This window comes from Giraffa tippelskirchi, chromosome 1 (genome assembly GCF_054371585.1).
Source record: "Giraffa tippelskirchi isolate mGirTip1 chromosome 1, T2T-mGirTip1v1.2.pri, whole genome shotgun sequence".
Lineage (NCBI taxonomy): Eukaryota > Metazoa > Chordata > Mammalia > Artiodactyla > Giraffidae > Giraffa > Giraffa tippelskirchi.
Genome location: NC_137275.1, coordinates 173,690,383 through 173,706,116, shown reverse-complemented (window position 1 = coordinate 173,706,116; position 15,734 = coordinate 173,690,383). Strand labels below are relative to the sequence as shown.

Below are 15,734 nucleotides of genomic sequence, written 5' to 3'. Positions count from 1 at the left end.
TGAAAGGACTGAGGCTGAAGCTGAAGCTCCAATACTCTGGCCACTTGATGCGAAGAGTTGACTCACTGGAAAAGACCCTGATGCTGGGCAAGATTGAGGGCAAGAGGAGAAGGGGGTGACAGAGGATGAGATAGTTGGATGGCATCACCGATTCAATGGACATGAGTTTGAGCAAACTCAGGGAGATAGTGAAAGACAGGGAAGCCTGCTGTGCTGCAGTCCATGGGGTCACAAAGAGTTGGACACAATTTAGTGAATGAACAACAACAGAAAGGAACTAAAAAGTGACTTAATTCTGGGACCCTCAATGGGTAGCAAAGACAAACTGGCTTCACTTAAAATAAAAAATTTCCAATGAAAATGATGATTACAGAAAACCATTTAACATCCTCATTCTGAACTTGAAATAAGAACCCATTACCACCAACTCAACTCTGCTTATCATCATGAGAAAGGGAGAACACCACCTGAAAATACAAGTATGGTTTGACAGGTTCTCTCATGATACAATTAGCTAGAGAAGTCAGACAAGGCTGATTCTTGGCTTCTACCCATTAGATGCTAGTAGCACCTCTGAGCTCTGACAACCAGAAGTATCTGCAGATACTGCCAAATGTCCTTGGGAGAAAGGAACTGCTCTGTTTGACAGCACTGTTCTAGAGAAATAATTTTCAAACTCCTTTCGGGTCCTGGTTTCCTCCCTGGATCAATGAGTGCTATGAACTCTTCTCCCACAGAAAAAGGCACACAGTTTTGCATATAAGTTCAAGGACTCTGTGGATACTTTAAAACCCCTCAATTCCAATTCTCATCCCAGGCAGGCACTCAATAGTTTTTCAGTCCTCTGGACATTCCCACGTGGTTATAAAAGGTACTGTGCCTGTTTTAGAAATGTCATGGTCAGAAGCACAAAAATATAGGCCTGTGGTCATCAGGCCATAAGCCAGCAGTGCAATCTACAATAAAGATGAACCATCGGTTCAGTGACCCAGTGCATTTTTTCACAACAAAATTATACTACTTTTCCCCAACCTGGAATAACTAACTAATTCACGGCAGTGTGCATGGCCCTGTAGCTCTGGCTGAAAAACTACCCTCAACCCATGTTTCCACTCAACTGTTACAATAGCAAAAAGTCCTGAAGCAAATAAAGGAATTGTTTTGCAAATTAAAAACTGAATCTGAAGACCAAAGATATTTCCACTTGGTTAAAAAAGAGAAGTGTTCCATCCACTTGTATGGTTAGCGAAGCAGGGCCAGAACAGGGGTTGGGCAGTGAGGCAGAAAAAGCCGCTTGAGTTAAGGGGAAGACTGTTCCTCTCCACGCCAATTCTCTACAAGGATTAGGGGGCAATGAACTTGCTAATCTGGGAACACAAAAAGCTTTTTCTGATATAAATATATATATACCCAAAAGTAGACCCACTATTATTTGTAACACTTTTAAGCTCACTGTGTGCAGAACACAGTGGGCTAGCTAGGTACATTTAAAAGCCAAAAACAAAACAAGCTTACCATATTAAAAACAGTCCTTTAGGAGGGGGGTCTGAGGCTGGGCTGACTCTTGCAGCTTATAACCTGTAAAGTCCTGGGTAAATTTCTTAGCTTCTCTTTACCTTACTTTTCTCATATACAATGGTGGCAACCAGATCCCTTCCTTAATTAAGGGTTATGATTTAAACAAATCAATGAGCTTCCCTTGTGGCTCTTAGTTGGTAAAGAATTCACCTGCAATGCAGGAGACCTGGGTTCGATCGCTGGGTTGGGAAGATCCCCTGGAAAAGGGAAAGAGTACCCACTCCAGTATTCTGGCCTGGAGAATTCCATGGACTGTATAGTCCATGGAGTCGCAAAGAATTGGACACAACTGAGCGACTTTCACTTCACTTAAACAAATCAATACATCTGAAACACCTAGCGCACCTACTGGTTTGCAGTAGGTGCTCAATTGTTACCTGGTATTATCATTAACATCTGTCAAAGGTACACATATGGACAGATTTCCCTGGTGGCTCATTGGTAAAGAATCTGCCTGCCAATGCAGGAGATTCAGGTTCGATCCTGGGATCCCTGGGTCGGAAAGATACCCTGGAGAAAGAAATGGCAACCCACTTCAGTATTCTTGGCTGGGAAATCTCATGGAGAGGGGACCCTGGCAGGCTATAGTCCATAAGGTTGCAAAAGAATTGGACATGACCCAGCAACTAAGGAACAACAACACATATGGACAATCTGTAACTACACAGAGTTATTGATACTCTCTTAACCTAGAGAAAGACACATAAGATGTGGCCATACCTATGGAATTAGCAACACAGCACATGGTTCTAGGTTGTAAAATATTGGCAATAGTAGGATTTTTTTGGTTTCTGGGTTTTTTTGTCTACAATAGCCTAACACTACTCAAAGAAAAATTCTTAAAAATAAAAATTTTTTTTTTCATCACACATAAAACTGATTCAAAATCTTAACTCAACAGCATGCCACTACTGTCAAGCAATGAAATTAGGAACAGACCTTTTGCTAACACTGGTCATTTTAAAATCATATGAATCCAATCCTCAATTTTGAAACTGCCCCTCACCAGCTCAAGGGCCTGTGGCAGAGAACTGCAATGACAACTCCTAACTTTGGACTGCCCATCGAGACCTTTGTTGCTCTTCATAAAAATGAGTCCTGCCTAAGAGCTCAGAAATAAAGCTCATATACCAGTGGTTGACACTCTACTACAGGAAATGCAGTACAAATGAAAAATTAAACCATGCCTTCAGTTGTTCCAGCCTTTCCTCTGCTAAGTTCCAAAAACTGTTTTCAGGTGTCAGAGATACAGCAGAAACAAACCACATTCTTTTGGAGCGCCTACCTTAGTGATGGAACCTGATCTCTAATATGTCCTTCATTCATCAAAGGCCAAGATTATACATTCCCCCCCCCTTTTTTTTACCTACAGTTAACTTACAAGCCAAGTTGAAAAGTCCAAACTCAACTCTAAGTAAAAGACAATGCAAGAAACCCAATGACTTAAGCTCTCAAATTCACTGTAAGCCAGTTTACAGGCCTGCTTTATCCTGAGTATCATCAAGGTAAATCTTAGCTAAAGAAACTGATATCTGCACTGGATTCTGGAAGCGTAACTAATGCCAGAAGCTAATTGCTGTTGTTGTTTAGTCACTAAGTCACGTCTGACTCTTGTGACCCCAAGGATTTGTAGCTGACCAGGCTCCTCTGTCCATGGGATTTCCCAGACAAGAATACTGGAATGGGTTGCCATTTCCTTCTCCAGGGAATCTTCCCAACCCAGGGATCAAACCCACATCTCCTGCAATGGCAGGTGGATTCTTTACTGCTGAGCCACCAGAGCTAATTACACAACAGGTAATAAACTACTATATATTCTCCTCTATCACTTTAGGAGAAAATTGCTGCTGCTGCTGCTAAGTCACTTCAGTTGTGTCCAACTCTGTGTGACCCCATAGAGGGCAGCCCACCAGGCTCCCTCATCCCTGGGATTCTCCAGGCAAGAACACTGGAGTAGGTTGCCATTTCCTTCTCCAATGCAGGAAAGTGAAAAGTGAAAGTGAAGTTGCTCAGTCGTGCCCAACTCTTAGCGACCCCCTGGACTGCAGCCCGCCAGGCCCCTCCGTCCATGAGATTTTCCAGGCAAGAGTACTGGAGTGGGGTGCCACTGCCTTCTCCATTAGGAGAAAATTATTGGACCATATTTCAATTCACATGATTTCAGAAGCTGTATGATTAAATTTTCCAATACTTTTTCAACACTATATATGCCAAAGGAAAAGTATAAAAACAAATCACTTTAAAGCAGCACTAGAATTATATACGTACAAAACATATTTAATTTTAGGGAACTCCCAAGTGGTCAAGCAGTGAGGACTTGGCCTTTCACTGCCAGGGCCCAGGTTTGATCCCCAGTCAAGGAACTATTAATATGTGTATTGTGGCCATAAAAAAAAGAAACCATATGACATTAATATTACATGTTTTACAATAACTATTCTAGTTGTGCATCAACATTACTCTGGCCTGAATGATGGCCTTCAGGGAGCCAGTGAATTATGAACCATCCACTAATTAACTGAGGGACTTTGTCATTTAACACTGGAGTCTTATTTTATTCATCCATAAGATGGGGAAATGCTTCAGCAACATTATTGGAATCTAAATAAAATCATGGATGAGAAAGCATCCTATAAAATATAAAATACAATAAGTTAATTCTCGAGTTTAAAAAAACAAAAACCTCTGAAAATAGGTGTTAAAAGGGACTTTCTGAGACTAAAAAGAAGTCTCAATTTCTGTTCATTGGGTCATAGAAAATAACCAGAAGAGTCATATTAGACAAAAGAACTAAGAGATCTCAGTGTTTACTTACACTCTTACTTGAAGCTAAGAAAAGCAAAGTGCTAAGAAGTTAAGGTACTCAGCAACATCACACAGCTGGGTACTGGCAAGGTCAGAAATGGAATCTGAATCCCCTGATTCAGGAAAGCACTTTGCGGGATGTAGGAGAGTATTCCAAACAGAGCATCTGAAATGCTCTGTTTGGAGATTCGACAGAAATACCTACCATACCAGTGATCTGAAATTGAGTCAAACCGAGGATCTGTCTTACTAGGATGATTTCAAGAAGTTATTTAACTTCTATGTGCCTCAGCCTCCTCATATACAAAATGGAAATAACAAAGATAATATAGAGCAGTAACCTCATAACGTTATTGTGAGAATAAGTAAAATATTATCTCTAAACAAGCTCTCTAAAATCACTTATTGTTATGATTAGGATTATTACACTTTCAATGACACGGTACCCTCTCCACCAATAAAAAACTAAGATATCTTCATTTCCTTGTCCACTGAAAACAAGCAGAAGCTTGCATTTTTACTGATTTGAAGAGAAGTTAGCTAAGCATACCATACTATGTCTAAGATCAATATCTCCCCACACTCACTCAAACCACAAGTACACAGACTTATTAATAGTAAAAGAATTCTTCAGATACATTCTGACAAGTGATAGAGGGATGTTCAAACTGAATTTTAAATTCAGTTAGGAAGATTCATGTTTCCATCTTTAAGAAGGCAAATCCCACATGCTAAAATACATGTATTCTACTTTAACTAGCCTAACTTACAAACCAAACTCAGGTGCTTTTTACTTCATCTTTCTTGTCATCTTTCCACAAATTTAATAAGTAGGCACCACAGGCCTTACTAGGCTTGGAAGCTCTACGTTTGTTACCCTACAACCTCCATAAACCCTTAAAAATACCGTACACATTCTTGGCTACCTCGATCTGAATGCAGGGACTCCCTCAATTACCAAATATTCCATGCACATCTACTGTGCGGCAGACACAGTTCTCAACACCGGGGACATAGCAGAGGCCATCAACACCCTGTTCTCACAGAGCCTTAACTTCAAGTGGGAGCGAGGAGGCTGGTGAGAAACAAGTTTATACCTACTGTTTGCACAGTATACTTAAGGAATGCGAAAACAGCCAGTTTCACCAAGCGCTGTGCTCACAGTGGATCTAGGCTTCATATTTTAATTTGTGATCCCAAGCTTCCATTTTGGCAGGGCCGGGACTCTGGAAACAGCAGAGAGGAGAGGGAGGCTCTGTGCTCACACACAAACACAGGGATCAGGTCTCTAGCAACACTCTAACACTTCTTGGAGGGCCAGGAGCATCCCCATCTTCTCATGTTGCATACAGCCAAGAACATCCCAGAAACAAGTGCACTATTTGGTGTTTGCAGACAGTGCGGTCAGTGCAGGGAGCCCTGGGAGGAAAGTCAAGAAACCTACTGTTTCCTTTTCTGCCAGCAGCACCTTGGACGCCCGCTGACCCGCATGAACCCTGGACTTCCAGCCTGCGTGCTGATCCTCCTGTACTGTGACACCGGGCTAGTCCCTTAAGCCCTTAAGCCCCGGTGTCATCTGTTCAAGGAGGCCAGTGGAATGACACTGCTTGGCAAACTGTCGGGTACTCCACTGAAAACTAAATACAGGGATCCAAGCTTGCTACTTGCTTTACAGGAACATCAGGAAGATTAAGGAGAACATATAAAACGCCTTAAGCTATCTGTAAAGAAAGGTGTTACGGGGAACTAGTGCTCATAATTTCTACAATTACTCTCCTTTCAGTTATATTTCCTTGCATTTGCAGATTCTTTATCCAAAACAACCCACAGACTTTCAGAAGCAGAATATGTATTTTGAAAATAAGAACACAATCCCAATTAGAATGATAACTATTAAGTGAAGCTTGCAATGAAATCAGAAAGTCAATATCCATCTTCCTTGGCTCCACCTCTCCTGCCTAAGCTGCGGGGTGAGCATGGGGGCCAAGATACAGCAGGCTGTACAGGTTGTAGGTGGAGCCCATGAGGGCTGCCAGTCTCTCTCTCCATCTATCACAGAAGCTCCCTCCACAATACAACTTGTGAAGTATTTGTGGGCAAAATCCTCACAAATGATGACAAAGTGACCCACGCACCAGATGGCAGAGGACCTGAGCGGCATCTGGGAATGTGTTTCTTTTGCTTTTTTGACAACCCAGCTAAGAAAACCCACGTCTCCCTTTGTCCCCCTGGATGGAGTACGGTTACACACAACAACTCTGAGGAAAGCTGGGCTCGGTGGTAGAGAAACTGTCAAAGCCTGGCATAAACGCCAGATCAAGTCCAATGAAAACAGAGAGGGCATATAGATTTGCGTTGACGATTGCCAGCCAAATCCCTCTTTACAAACAGAAAGCAACTACCACTGACAGCTATCACTAAGGCCACATCAAAATGACTCTAACTTCTGCTTCTGACTAAAACTTCTCAGGCCCTTCCCTCTTAGGAGTGAAAAATTTCATGAACTCTCTTCGCAGTGAACTTACTCTGAACAAGTCAGGTCCTCAGTCTCGCAAACTGTCATCATCAGCGTAAATATTCATTGTTCGCACCTGCCCATGCTGCCTCCCACTTCTCTCAACAGCCCAGCCCACAGAACTGATGGTAAATGAGCCAGGAGACCACTGGGTCTGCCACCACCGCTCAAGTACTAGAGGTTTTTAAGAGGCGGTGTGGGGAGGGAGAAAGGGAAAACATCTAAATATCACATCCCTTTCACTGGCTCTGGAGCCATCAAGTGATTACTATTGTCCTGAAGCCATAAACCAGTCTATCCAGTCATGTCAAATAAAAATGTTTTCACTAAAAACAAACACAAATTGCTTCTAACCACACATGTGAAACATTTAATTCACAATTGCCTGTACCTAGTCTATGGTGAAAAAGTTAAAAAAAAAAAAAAAGTACAGTTCTAGGAAAGGAAAGATAAAATGAAGAAGGCAAGAACCAAGGGCCAGTGCCTGCACTATCTTGGCCTTATTGAGGCTGGAACAGTACCTAAAAAGATGCACCTTTATCCCTCAGTCCACTAATTCAACCCCCCTCAAACTAGTATCATTTAGGATACAAGGAATTTTGTTCAGCAAATAAAACAAATGGAACAAAAACAAGCACTATCCAGTAGGGACTAAGGGGCAGTGAGAAAGGAAATATCCCTTCGTTTGAATACTGCAAAGAAAATTTTTTAACAGTATAAGCAAAAACATTTGCCTTCATTTAAAAGTTTGAGTTGTGTGTGATTTCCTGCATCTAAGAACCTCTTTTTGAACTACAAAGAGGCCACAAAACATCACATTTTCCCCTCCCAGCTTCCCCCTTCAGAAACCCACAAGATGGTGATTAACAAACAGCCCGTTGTCTTCAGGCATAGTTTTAGAGGCCACAAGGAAAAGATAAAAGTTAAATGGAAAAGCAAGTTGGTAAACAAATGAGAAATAGGTTACCCAGGGAGGAAGCAAACTCATCTTGATAAATAAGCAGCTCTCTTCGCCCCCATGCGTGGGAGACTCCAAGTGAAAGCGACCCTAGCCTTCTCACCCACTGAAAGCAGTCTGGATGGAGAAAGAGTTCAGGCCAAGCCTCTGGCCCTGACTCCAGTCAGAGATGGAGAGAATGCCCCCACACTACAGGAGTCTGGGTATAAGCCCAAAGTGCAGTGGCTCAAGGGCAAACCCAAGGACTAGCCCAGCCTCCCAGGAGTTCTCCATTCCAGAAATGAGCTGGGGCCTGATCTCCAAACAAGGACAGACCCATCCCCCAACAAACACCCTTCCAGGTAAATTTATCTCAAATCCTGAATCCACTACCTAATAACTGTATCACCTTGTGCAGATCTGATCCTGTTTAATCATTCTTTGATGGGTCATAATCCCTTTCTTAGGATCTTTGTGAGAATTAAAGAATTTTGGCAATGTGCCCAGATCAGCTGTAAGCACAAGCCAGATAAGTAATAAACATTCATGTCTACTGAAAGGAAATTTCAATTCCATTCAACAATCACTGTTCCAGGTGAAAAATCTTCCTATATTCTATTAAATCTCAGAAAGAAAATTAAGAACCCAACATGCAAGAAGAGAAAAGGGGGAAACCCACACAATCCAGAAAATGCTAATTATGCACATACCCTGACTGGTTAAATTTCCTCCTCCAGACCTCCTTCTCTTGAAGGTCCTGTGACACGTAAAATAACAGCTCCTGTGCCCTGCCCAAGGCACCGACACCTGGTTTCAACTGTCCAAATACTAGATCTTCTCAGTTTGGGAAAAAATTTACTTAAAATCTACATATATCTAGACTTACAAAATAAGAATGAAGCTAGCCCTCATCCCTAAATGTCCAATCAGAGAGGCGGGGAAAAATTATCACCAATGACTTGCCTTTAGTTAATGTTAATTATAGAATACTACTGAAGGATAAGTAATCATAAATTAGAAGAGGTGGCTTTAAACCTTTAATGAAAAACAAAAACACAAGCCCCCTCCCCTCCATGCTCTCCTAATTATATCTAGAACTTTTCACACAATTATCAAAATTTCACTTGTAATCTCACTTTGAGAATTTTTGGTCCAGCAGTGTCCACCACTGTTCAGCCCCTCTAGATTATTATTTCCTAAGGTTTATACAGCAAAAGAAAGTTCTGGGGGCAAAAGTTTCACCGGTTTATTAAGTTACTTTACGCTAAAACATCCCACCTTCGATAATTCCCTTTCATTATTACACAGGAGTTCAATCACATTCATTCCTGAAAAACTGTCACTGCGTAAGAAGACAACAGCCACATTTTTGCCCACATTCTCAAACACCTACCCCTGCATCTACTCCTCCAATCCAAGCATATACAGTATAAGACAAGACAAGAAATTAGTAAAGCTCCACAAATAAAATTTCCTTATGGGGAACCTGGTCTAAACAGAACTTTAAACAAAGTGCTTGCTTCCACTGCAAGCACTGTCCCCAGATAAATTTACTGTGCCCTAGAATCAAATACACTCAAGGCTGGAATGCCAGGCGAGTCGTGTATTACTTCAGCCTCAATAAATCTCTTTTTACTCTCCAAATCCTCGGCTGCTTTCTAAAATAGTTCACGAAAAAGCACCAACCTAATTAACAACAGCTTCCTCTGCAACTGTGGCCTTGATTTCACTTATTTACACATTAACTGCAGCCTCCTTTTGGCCAATCCAGTCTATTCTCTGTACCATACCGAGCCTTTTATCTGCCCTGGACAGCATTTTCTCCAGCAGATGAAGTAGATGCCGATTGATTTGCTGTCGAGCATGGTAAATTAATAGCAACAAATTGCTGAGGGCCCGTCTCGCTGCTCCACCATGCTTCGGCAGTTTTGCTTTATTTGCTCCATGATGGGCAGCAGTCGGCCTCTTCAAGTCAATTTCTTCTTAACAACCTGCAATACTTTTCAATGGTGAAAATAGAGCTGTTCCTTGTAAGTCAGAAATCAATATCCTATTGCCCTTAGAAAATGCTAAACAAGCAGTATTGGCAATCCACTTGGTACTAGAGGGTATCAGATATAATGCAAATCCATACTGCTTCCCTCCTTGTAGTTATTACAATTTGCTAAAAGGTTCCTAATGTCATTTATCATCATTTACCATCGACCAGAGAGGCTATGATTATGATATCCTATCAGTTGGCAAGGCCCTTTCATTTCTATTCAATTAATATTTTAGCAGCACTCAGATGGTTGTGGCCCAAGTCTTATAATAGAATTTACATGGCTTATAGTGAAACAGGAGTTTGCTTGCTCTGATTGGAAAAAAATAACAACTGTATATATATATATATACATATATGTGCAAACTAAACACATATGGGTGCTCAGTTGTGGCCGACTCTTTGTAAGAGTCGTAGGTACCCCATGGACATAGCCCACCAGACTTCTCTGTCTATGGAATTTTCCACGCAAGAATACTGGAGTGAGTCACCATTTCCTTCTCCAAAACATGTATATATTCACATATAAAGACAGAGACATGTATACATACATGTGCAGTACATTAGAACGCAAGTTCTAAGTGTTGCAGGCTTCTAATATTTTCTGATTTCTAAAATTCAAATACTAAGCTAATTTTTTAAATGCAAAGAGATTGGCAGGTTGCAGACTATTAACTATGAGAAAATCATAGATGTTCTCGAAATGTAGTATGTTCATCTCCATTTACAGTTCCTACAGGTCGAATTTACATATCCATTGTTCCTAATCTACATCCAATATTCACTTTTAAAAGTGGTAACTGCCTGCTGTCAGATTAAATCAGAGCCTCTTCTTTAATTACAGCATTACAGGTGAAGGATAGCAACAAGCAGCATTTAGCAACAGGCACCACCCTGCTCTGCCCTCGGTCACTGACCCATTTAGAAGCCACTCTGTATTTATAAGGAACAATGGCGAGGGCGGGGGGCACGGACAAAAACAGTAACAACTAAACCACCGGCCACCACCTGTCCCATCCAAAACAAAAAACAAAAAGACCCAACTGAGGGAAATCCTAGGGAATGAAGGCCAATGTTCTTTCATTTTAAAAATCCCATTATGAAGAAATCACAATAAAACATGTGCCATTTCCAACCATGTCCCACTTATCATCTTCACTTTCATGCTAGAATTTAAAGACAGTGGCAAAACATTAATTCACTTTACAGCCTAGAACACTCCACTCCAACTTTTTGGGGTTTTCTCCCAACTTCAGCTCTACTGATCCTACTAAAGATTACCAGAAATTAGATTCATATTTTATGCTCTAATTCCATGTTATATCACTGAGTTTCCCTTTAAAAAAAAAAAAATCAACTAATTCTACCAGACTAATGCTATTTACTCAGTTACCAAAATTTAAATTAATTATGTTCTCAAACATAATTGTTAAAAATTGGCAACATTATGCAGGCTTAATTAAGATTAAATCCAATTTACTAAATGTACTTTAATTGGTACTAATTACATTAGCTTTCATTTCAGAATGACAAATTCCCCACAGGTCTCACTTTACAGTCCTCTATCAGAATCAGCCCAGGGTGACTGACGATGAACATCATACAGAAAGGGGAGGGACCATAAATACTGGACCCCCCACCCTGCTTGTCACTGCTCTGTGCTTTTATCCTTTTATCAATTTGCTAAGCCGCAGAGTCATGACTCCATCACAGCCATCATTTTCTGTTCCAGTGAAAAATTTCTCTAAAAATAAATACTCTGTGGCTGGCAGCAGCCAAGAACAGGAGCATTAACCAAAAAATACACAAAGGTTTCAAATATCAGGGCCACCAATTACTAGGGTACTTCCAAGGACTCCAGGGACTCCTACTCTTGAACCCTTCAGAGACACAAATCTAATAAGTGAATAAGCCTAACCCGATCTTGAGAACTAGGCCCAATTATGCTGCAGGGCAACTTCCCTGCCTTATTGCTACTTTCCATTACGAGGGTATCCAGCGAGTGCATCTGGTAGAGAGGCCAAGAGGAACCAAGGCTGTCTGCCTAGGAAAACAAATAAAGACAGATATGCCTCTGTGCTTAAGGGGGGAAAGAAAGAAAATATAATAAGTAGGTGGTTTGCAGGGCTGTCTGTATTTCATAATGTGATAAACTGCCCTCAGGATTCTTGATATGATTGAATTTAAAAGCAAGAGAAAAAAAGGGAAAATGTACTCCATTCTCAATTTTAAATGGATGGCATTTGAGGCCAGCTGGACAAGAAGATGACAGAATTACAGAAGTATAAAATGTGTAAAATTAAGGGATCTTATAGAGCACCTTCTGCCCCCCAAAAGAAACACATACAGCCAAATACAAGCTCTGTGCCTCTCAGAATTGTAAACAGTATAAAGAGATCTGGAAACTAAGTGGTAATAAGATATAGGAAAATAAACGGATATTAATCACCTGGTCCAATCTTTAAAAAGACACTAATTAGTACTGGGTGGTGGATGAGGACCAAAAGAAAAAGGGGGGGGGTGGGAAACGGACATGTACAAGATCCAGATCTAAAGTGACATCATGTATTGAGCATAATTAACAAACAGTACCTTTCATGTGAATTATTTATGCAAGGTAGAGCTAAGGGGCTTCAAGCTAACCCAAGCCTAAGTTTGATAGATTTTGTTTAAGCAGGAGATATTTACATGACTTATCTGAACAGACATGGCAAGGATGCCGAAATAATAAAGAATTTTAACATGCGACAAACTATACTATAATGCTAATACTGATATAACCAAATAGCACATGAAGTAAAAAAAAAAGTATCTGAAATAATCAATGTGACGACACTTTTTTCCCCCAATATTTTGTTTTCAAATGCTATCTATCTGACTGCTTTTATTGTCTGACAGTCATCTTTTAAAGATGTATGTTTTGAGAATGTAATAATTAACCATATTGAAAAAGGAATTCATACATAGCAGAGCTTAACAGTATGTGATCATTTTACGTTTTTTAATCTTAGAAGGTAATGAAATCCACGAATATAAGAGAGGAAAAGCATTACGTGTTCCCTCATCTTTTTCCAGCAGGTAAACACATACACACCTATTCCCAAATGGCTGATGAGACAGATCTGAAGCACTTTCACTAGGAGATCACTTAAAACAAATGTCTCCTATTATCACTACTGCCAAACAGCATTTATACGTATATGCTATTTTTCTTTCTAGGAAACTTAAACCAAGCCATTTTATTCAGTTTCTTGCAAAAAAAAAGTCTGGTTCAGTCATACCTCTCAACACGTTCGGACTAATCATTTTTTTCTTTCCTCCTTCTGTTTTTTTGGCTGAACTAATTGCTAGATTTTAAGACCCAGTGTTGAACCTTATCACATCCTCCTATCAGGCTCATGTAGTCTGTGCAAATTTTGGAAGGAACAGTTACAGTTCCTGGTAAGACTCAACTAAGTTGCCTCTGGGGGCCAGTACAAGGAATTTACATGTTTCTTTTGTAGAGCCACAGATTTCATTTTGATCCTCCCAGCTCACCCTCTATCCATTCTTTCACACCAACCCAAGGAAAGCTCCAGACAATTCACAATTTTACATTTTAATATTTTCCAAGAAAAGCTTTCATTAGGCAAGTCTGCAATGTTCAAAATACATAAATTAATTCTTTCAAAAGAAAAAACACTTTAAAATTTTAGCACCCTGCTTTTGAAAGTGTACAAAGTTTAATATGCATTCAGACACTAAATTACATTGTTAAATGATTAAAATGAAGATAATATGCTAAACAGATGAGGAACCACACCTGAATAAAGAGCATTCTCTCCAGTACATGGTCTTTTAAAATACAGGTGGCCACAAAAACGTGCACAATCAAACTGCAAAACATACAACTTCCTTTCTAAAGTGCACAGTATTACTGTCATTTAAAACACTTATAAAGAAATAATAGCTTACCTGCTTGTGCATTTCTATATTCAACCCATAGGACATCTCATAATACTGTCAAAGAAGGAAAAGCAATTAATTTTGAGCCTTTCATCAAACAAGCTTCTTAGTTTGTTCAAAATGTCCTCAAGCAAACATAAAAGCCTCGCCTAAACCAAAATATCCATCCTTCCAATGGTGGTACATCAGGAAGAACACTCTGAGTATCTTCAGCTTAGTAAACTAAAAGCCACCTTAAGACACAGAATCTAAGAGAATAACTCACAAAAGTAAGAAAATCAAGCTCAAACATAGCATTCTTAACACCTCCAATGATCTTTATACATCACAAGCGGATGACTCACAAAGGTCTGATGAAAATGTGGTACTCTATGGACTCTAATTCCTAGGCACAGCGGGCAAGTTAATAACAAAAACAACATGTCTCATACAAATGCTGAGGCTTTGATGAACTATTTGTAAAGGTGATGCTACTTCAGAGTTTCGTTTCTCATTTTAGGGACACTACTCATGTTCATACATTCAAAGGAAAAAGGCTTGATAGGAAATGAATGAGTTACTCTGGAGCCTTTATGAACAAGCGTAAAAATACATTTGGTAATACTTCTGAAAAAGCAGATCTGATTGTTTTAAACATGTAGTATAACTGGCATTAAGAAATTCTGGCAGAACGAATCAGTTATACAAGAGACTACAACAATCCACAGTGCAACAGTACGGAAACTGAAAACACACAAAACACACGCAAATACACACACACTAGGAATATACAATGTAGAGGAAGAACAGGGAGGGAAAATCTGAAAAGATGTCTAGTGTCTTTTCTTATTCACCATTGTTTAACAGAAATAAAACACATTTAAAACTTTAACAGTTTACTGAAAAATTCTCTGGTTAAAAGCTGTTTGAAGCAAGAGCAATAAAACAGCAAAGAAAATCACTAACACAAAAACATTTTGCCTGTGACTCTAAACGAAATGTAAATGAGGTTTTTGTTTTTTTCAATCTGTAAAAACAAAGCACAGAAAATTATACCCTGTGCAACTAAACTTTTCAAAAATTCAAATCAAAGCTGGTTGTCAGAGGCAAGTTATAACATCCTGGAATTACAGCTTGCTAATGGTCACATTCCCACAACTTCAACTGCACTGGCACAGCGACTATCCTCTAATCCTGCAGCCTCCAGCAATCTGAACCTATTTCTAGCTTTTGGTACCCCAAACTAATAGGTACTCTGAATCTGCGACACAGTTTTCTTACCATCACATAATGCCGCTGCATCTCTGTCTTCTCACTGGCGAGTTTCTCACATTCCAGCTTCAGGCTGTTCAAGAAATAAGGAAATCTAAGTACAACCCAGATCTTGCCTTACATCCTTCAAATACACATTCCCTCCTCTAAATCATCACCTACAAAACGCCATATCAACTATCTTAAGTACCACCCTCATTACTGAAAAACAGACAGGAGAGAAAAGGGTGAGTGGAACCAGTCCGGGCTTGTCCTTTCAACAAGGATCAAGTGTGGGGGGTTTTAAGAAAAAACCCTCTAGCCAATTAACTCCAGAATCTCATTCAGAAATGAATATTCACTAAAGACAACATGAACAAGGAAATAAACATCAATAATGCCTACATCTCCAAGCAATAGTAAGTCCCCTAAAAATGTCACAAGGGAGTTTTTTCTTTAATGTTCCACGAAAAGATTAATGAAAATATGAATCAAGCATGTCTTATGAATGATGTCTTATTTTTTCCCTCCAAAACACACAGACAAGTTGAATACCACCACCAAGGGGCAAGGCGTGGATCAGATTCAGTGGCTTGTTTTGGTTCCGTAATTTATGAAATAAGAAGTACAAGCCATTAAAAATCCAGCGAAAGAAAAATATTTCAAAGGCACTCTAAGATCTA

At 39.9% G+C, this 15,734-nt stretch overlaps 1 protein-coding gene across 37 annotated transcripts in view; it reads right to left on the bottom strand.

Annotated features, from left to right (window-relative positions):
• TLE4 (TLE family member 4, transcriptional corepressor) overlaps positions 1 to 15,734 on the bottom strand; it is a 275,661-nt gene that overhangs the window by 257,631 nt on the left and 2,296 nt on the right. For 36 of the 37 annotated variants that reach the window (XR_014058552.1, XR_014058551.1, XR_014058563.1 and 33 more), the window contains exons 3-4: positions 15,082 to 15,145; positions 13,831 to 13,875 (exon numbers count right to left, since the gene is read on the bottom strand). Coding sequence is in view for 23 of the 37 variants with exons in the window: in XM_081506144.1 (XP_081362270.1) it covers positions 13,831 to 13,875; positions 15,082 to 15,145 (109 nt within the window). In the remaining 14 variants the exon portion in view is untranslated. The remainder of the gene's footprint in view (positions 1 to 13,830; positions 13,876 to 15,081; positions 15,146 to 15,734) is intronic. The other variant, XM_081506227.1, reaches the window with a different exon arrangement.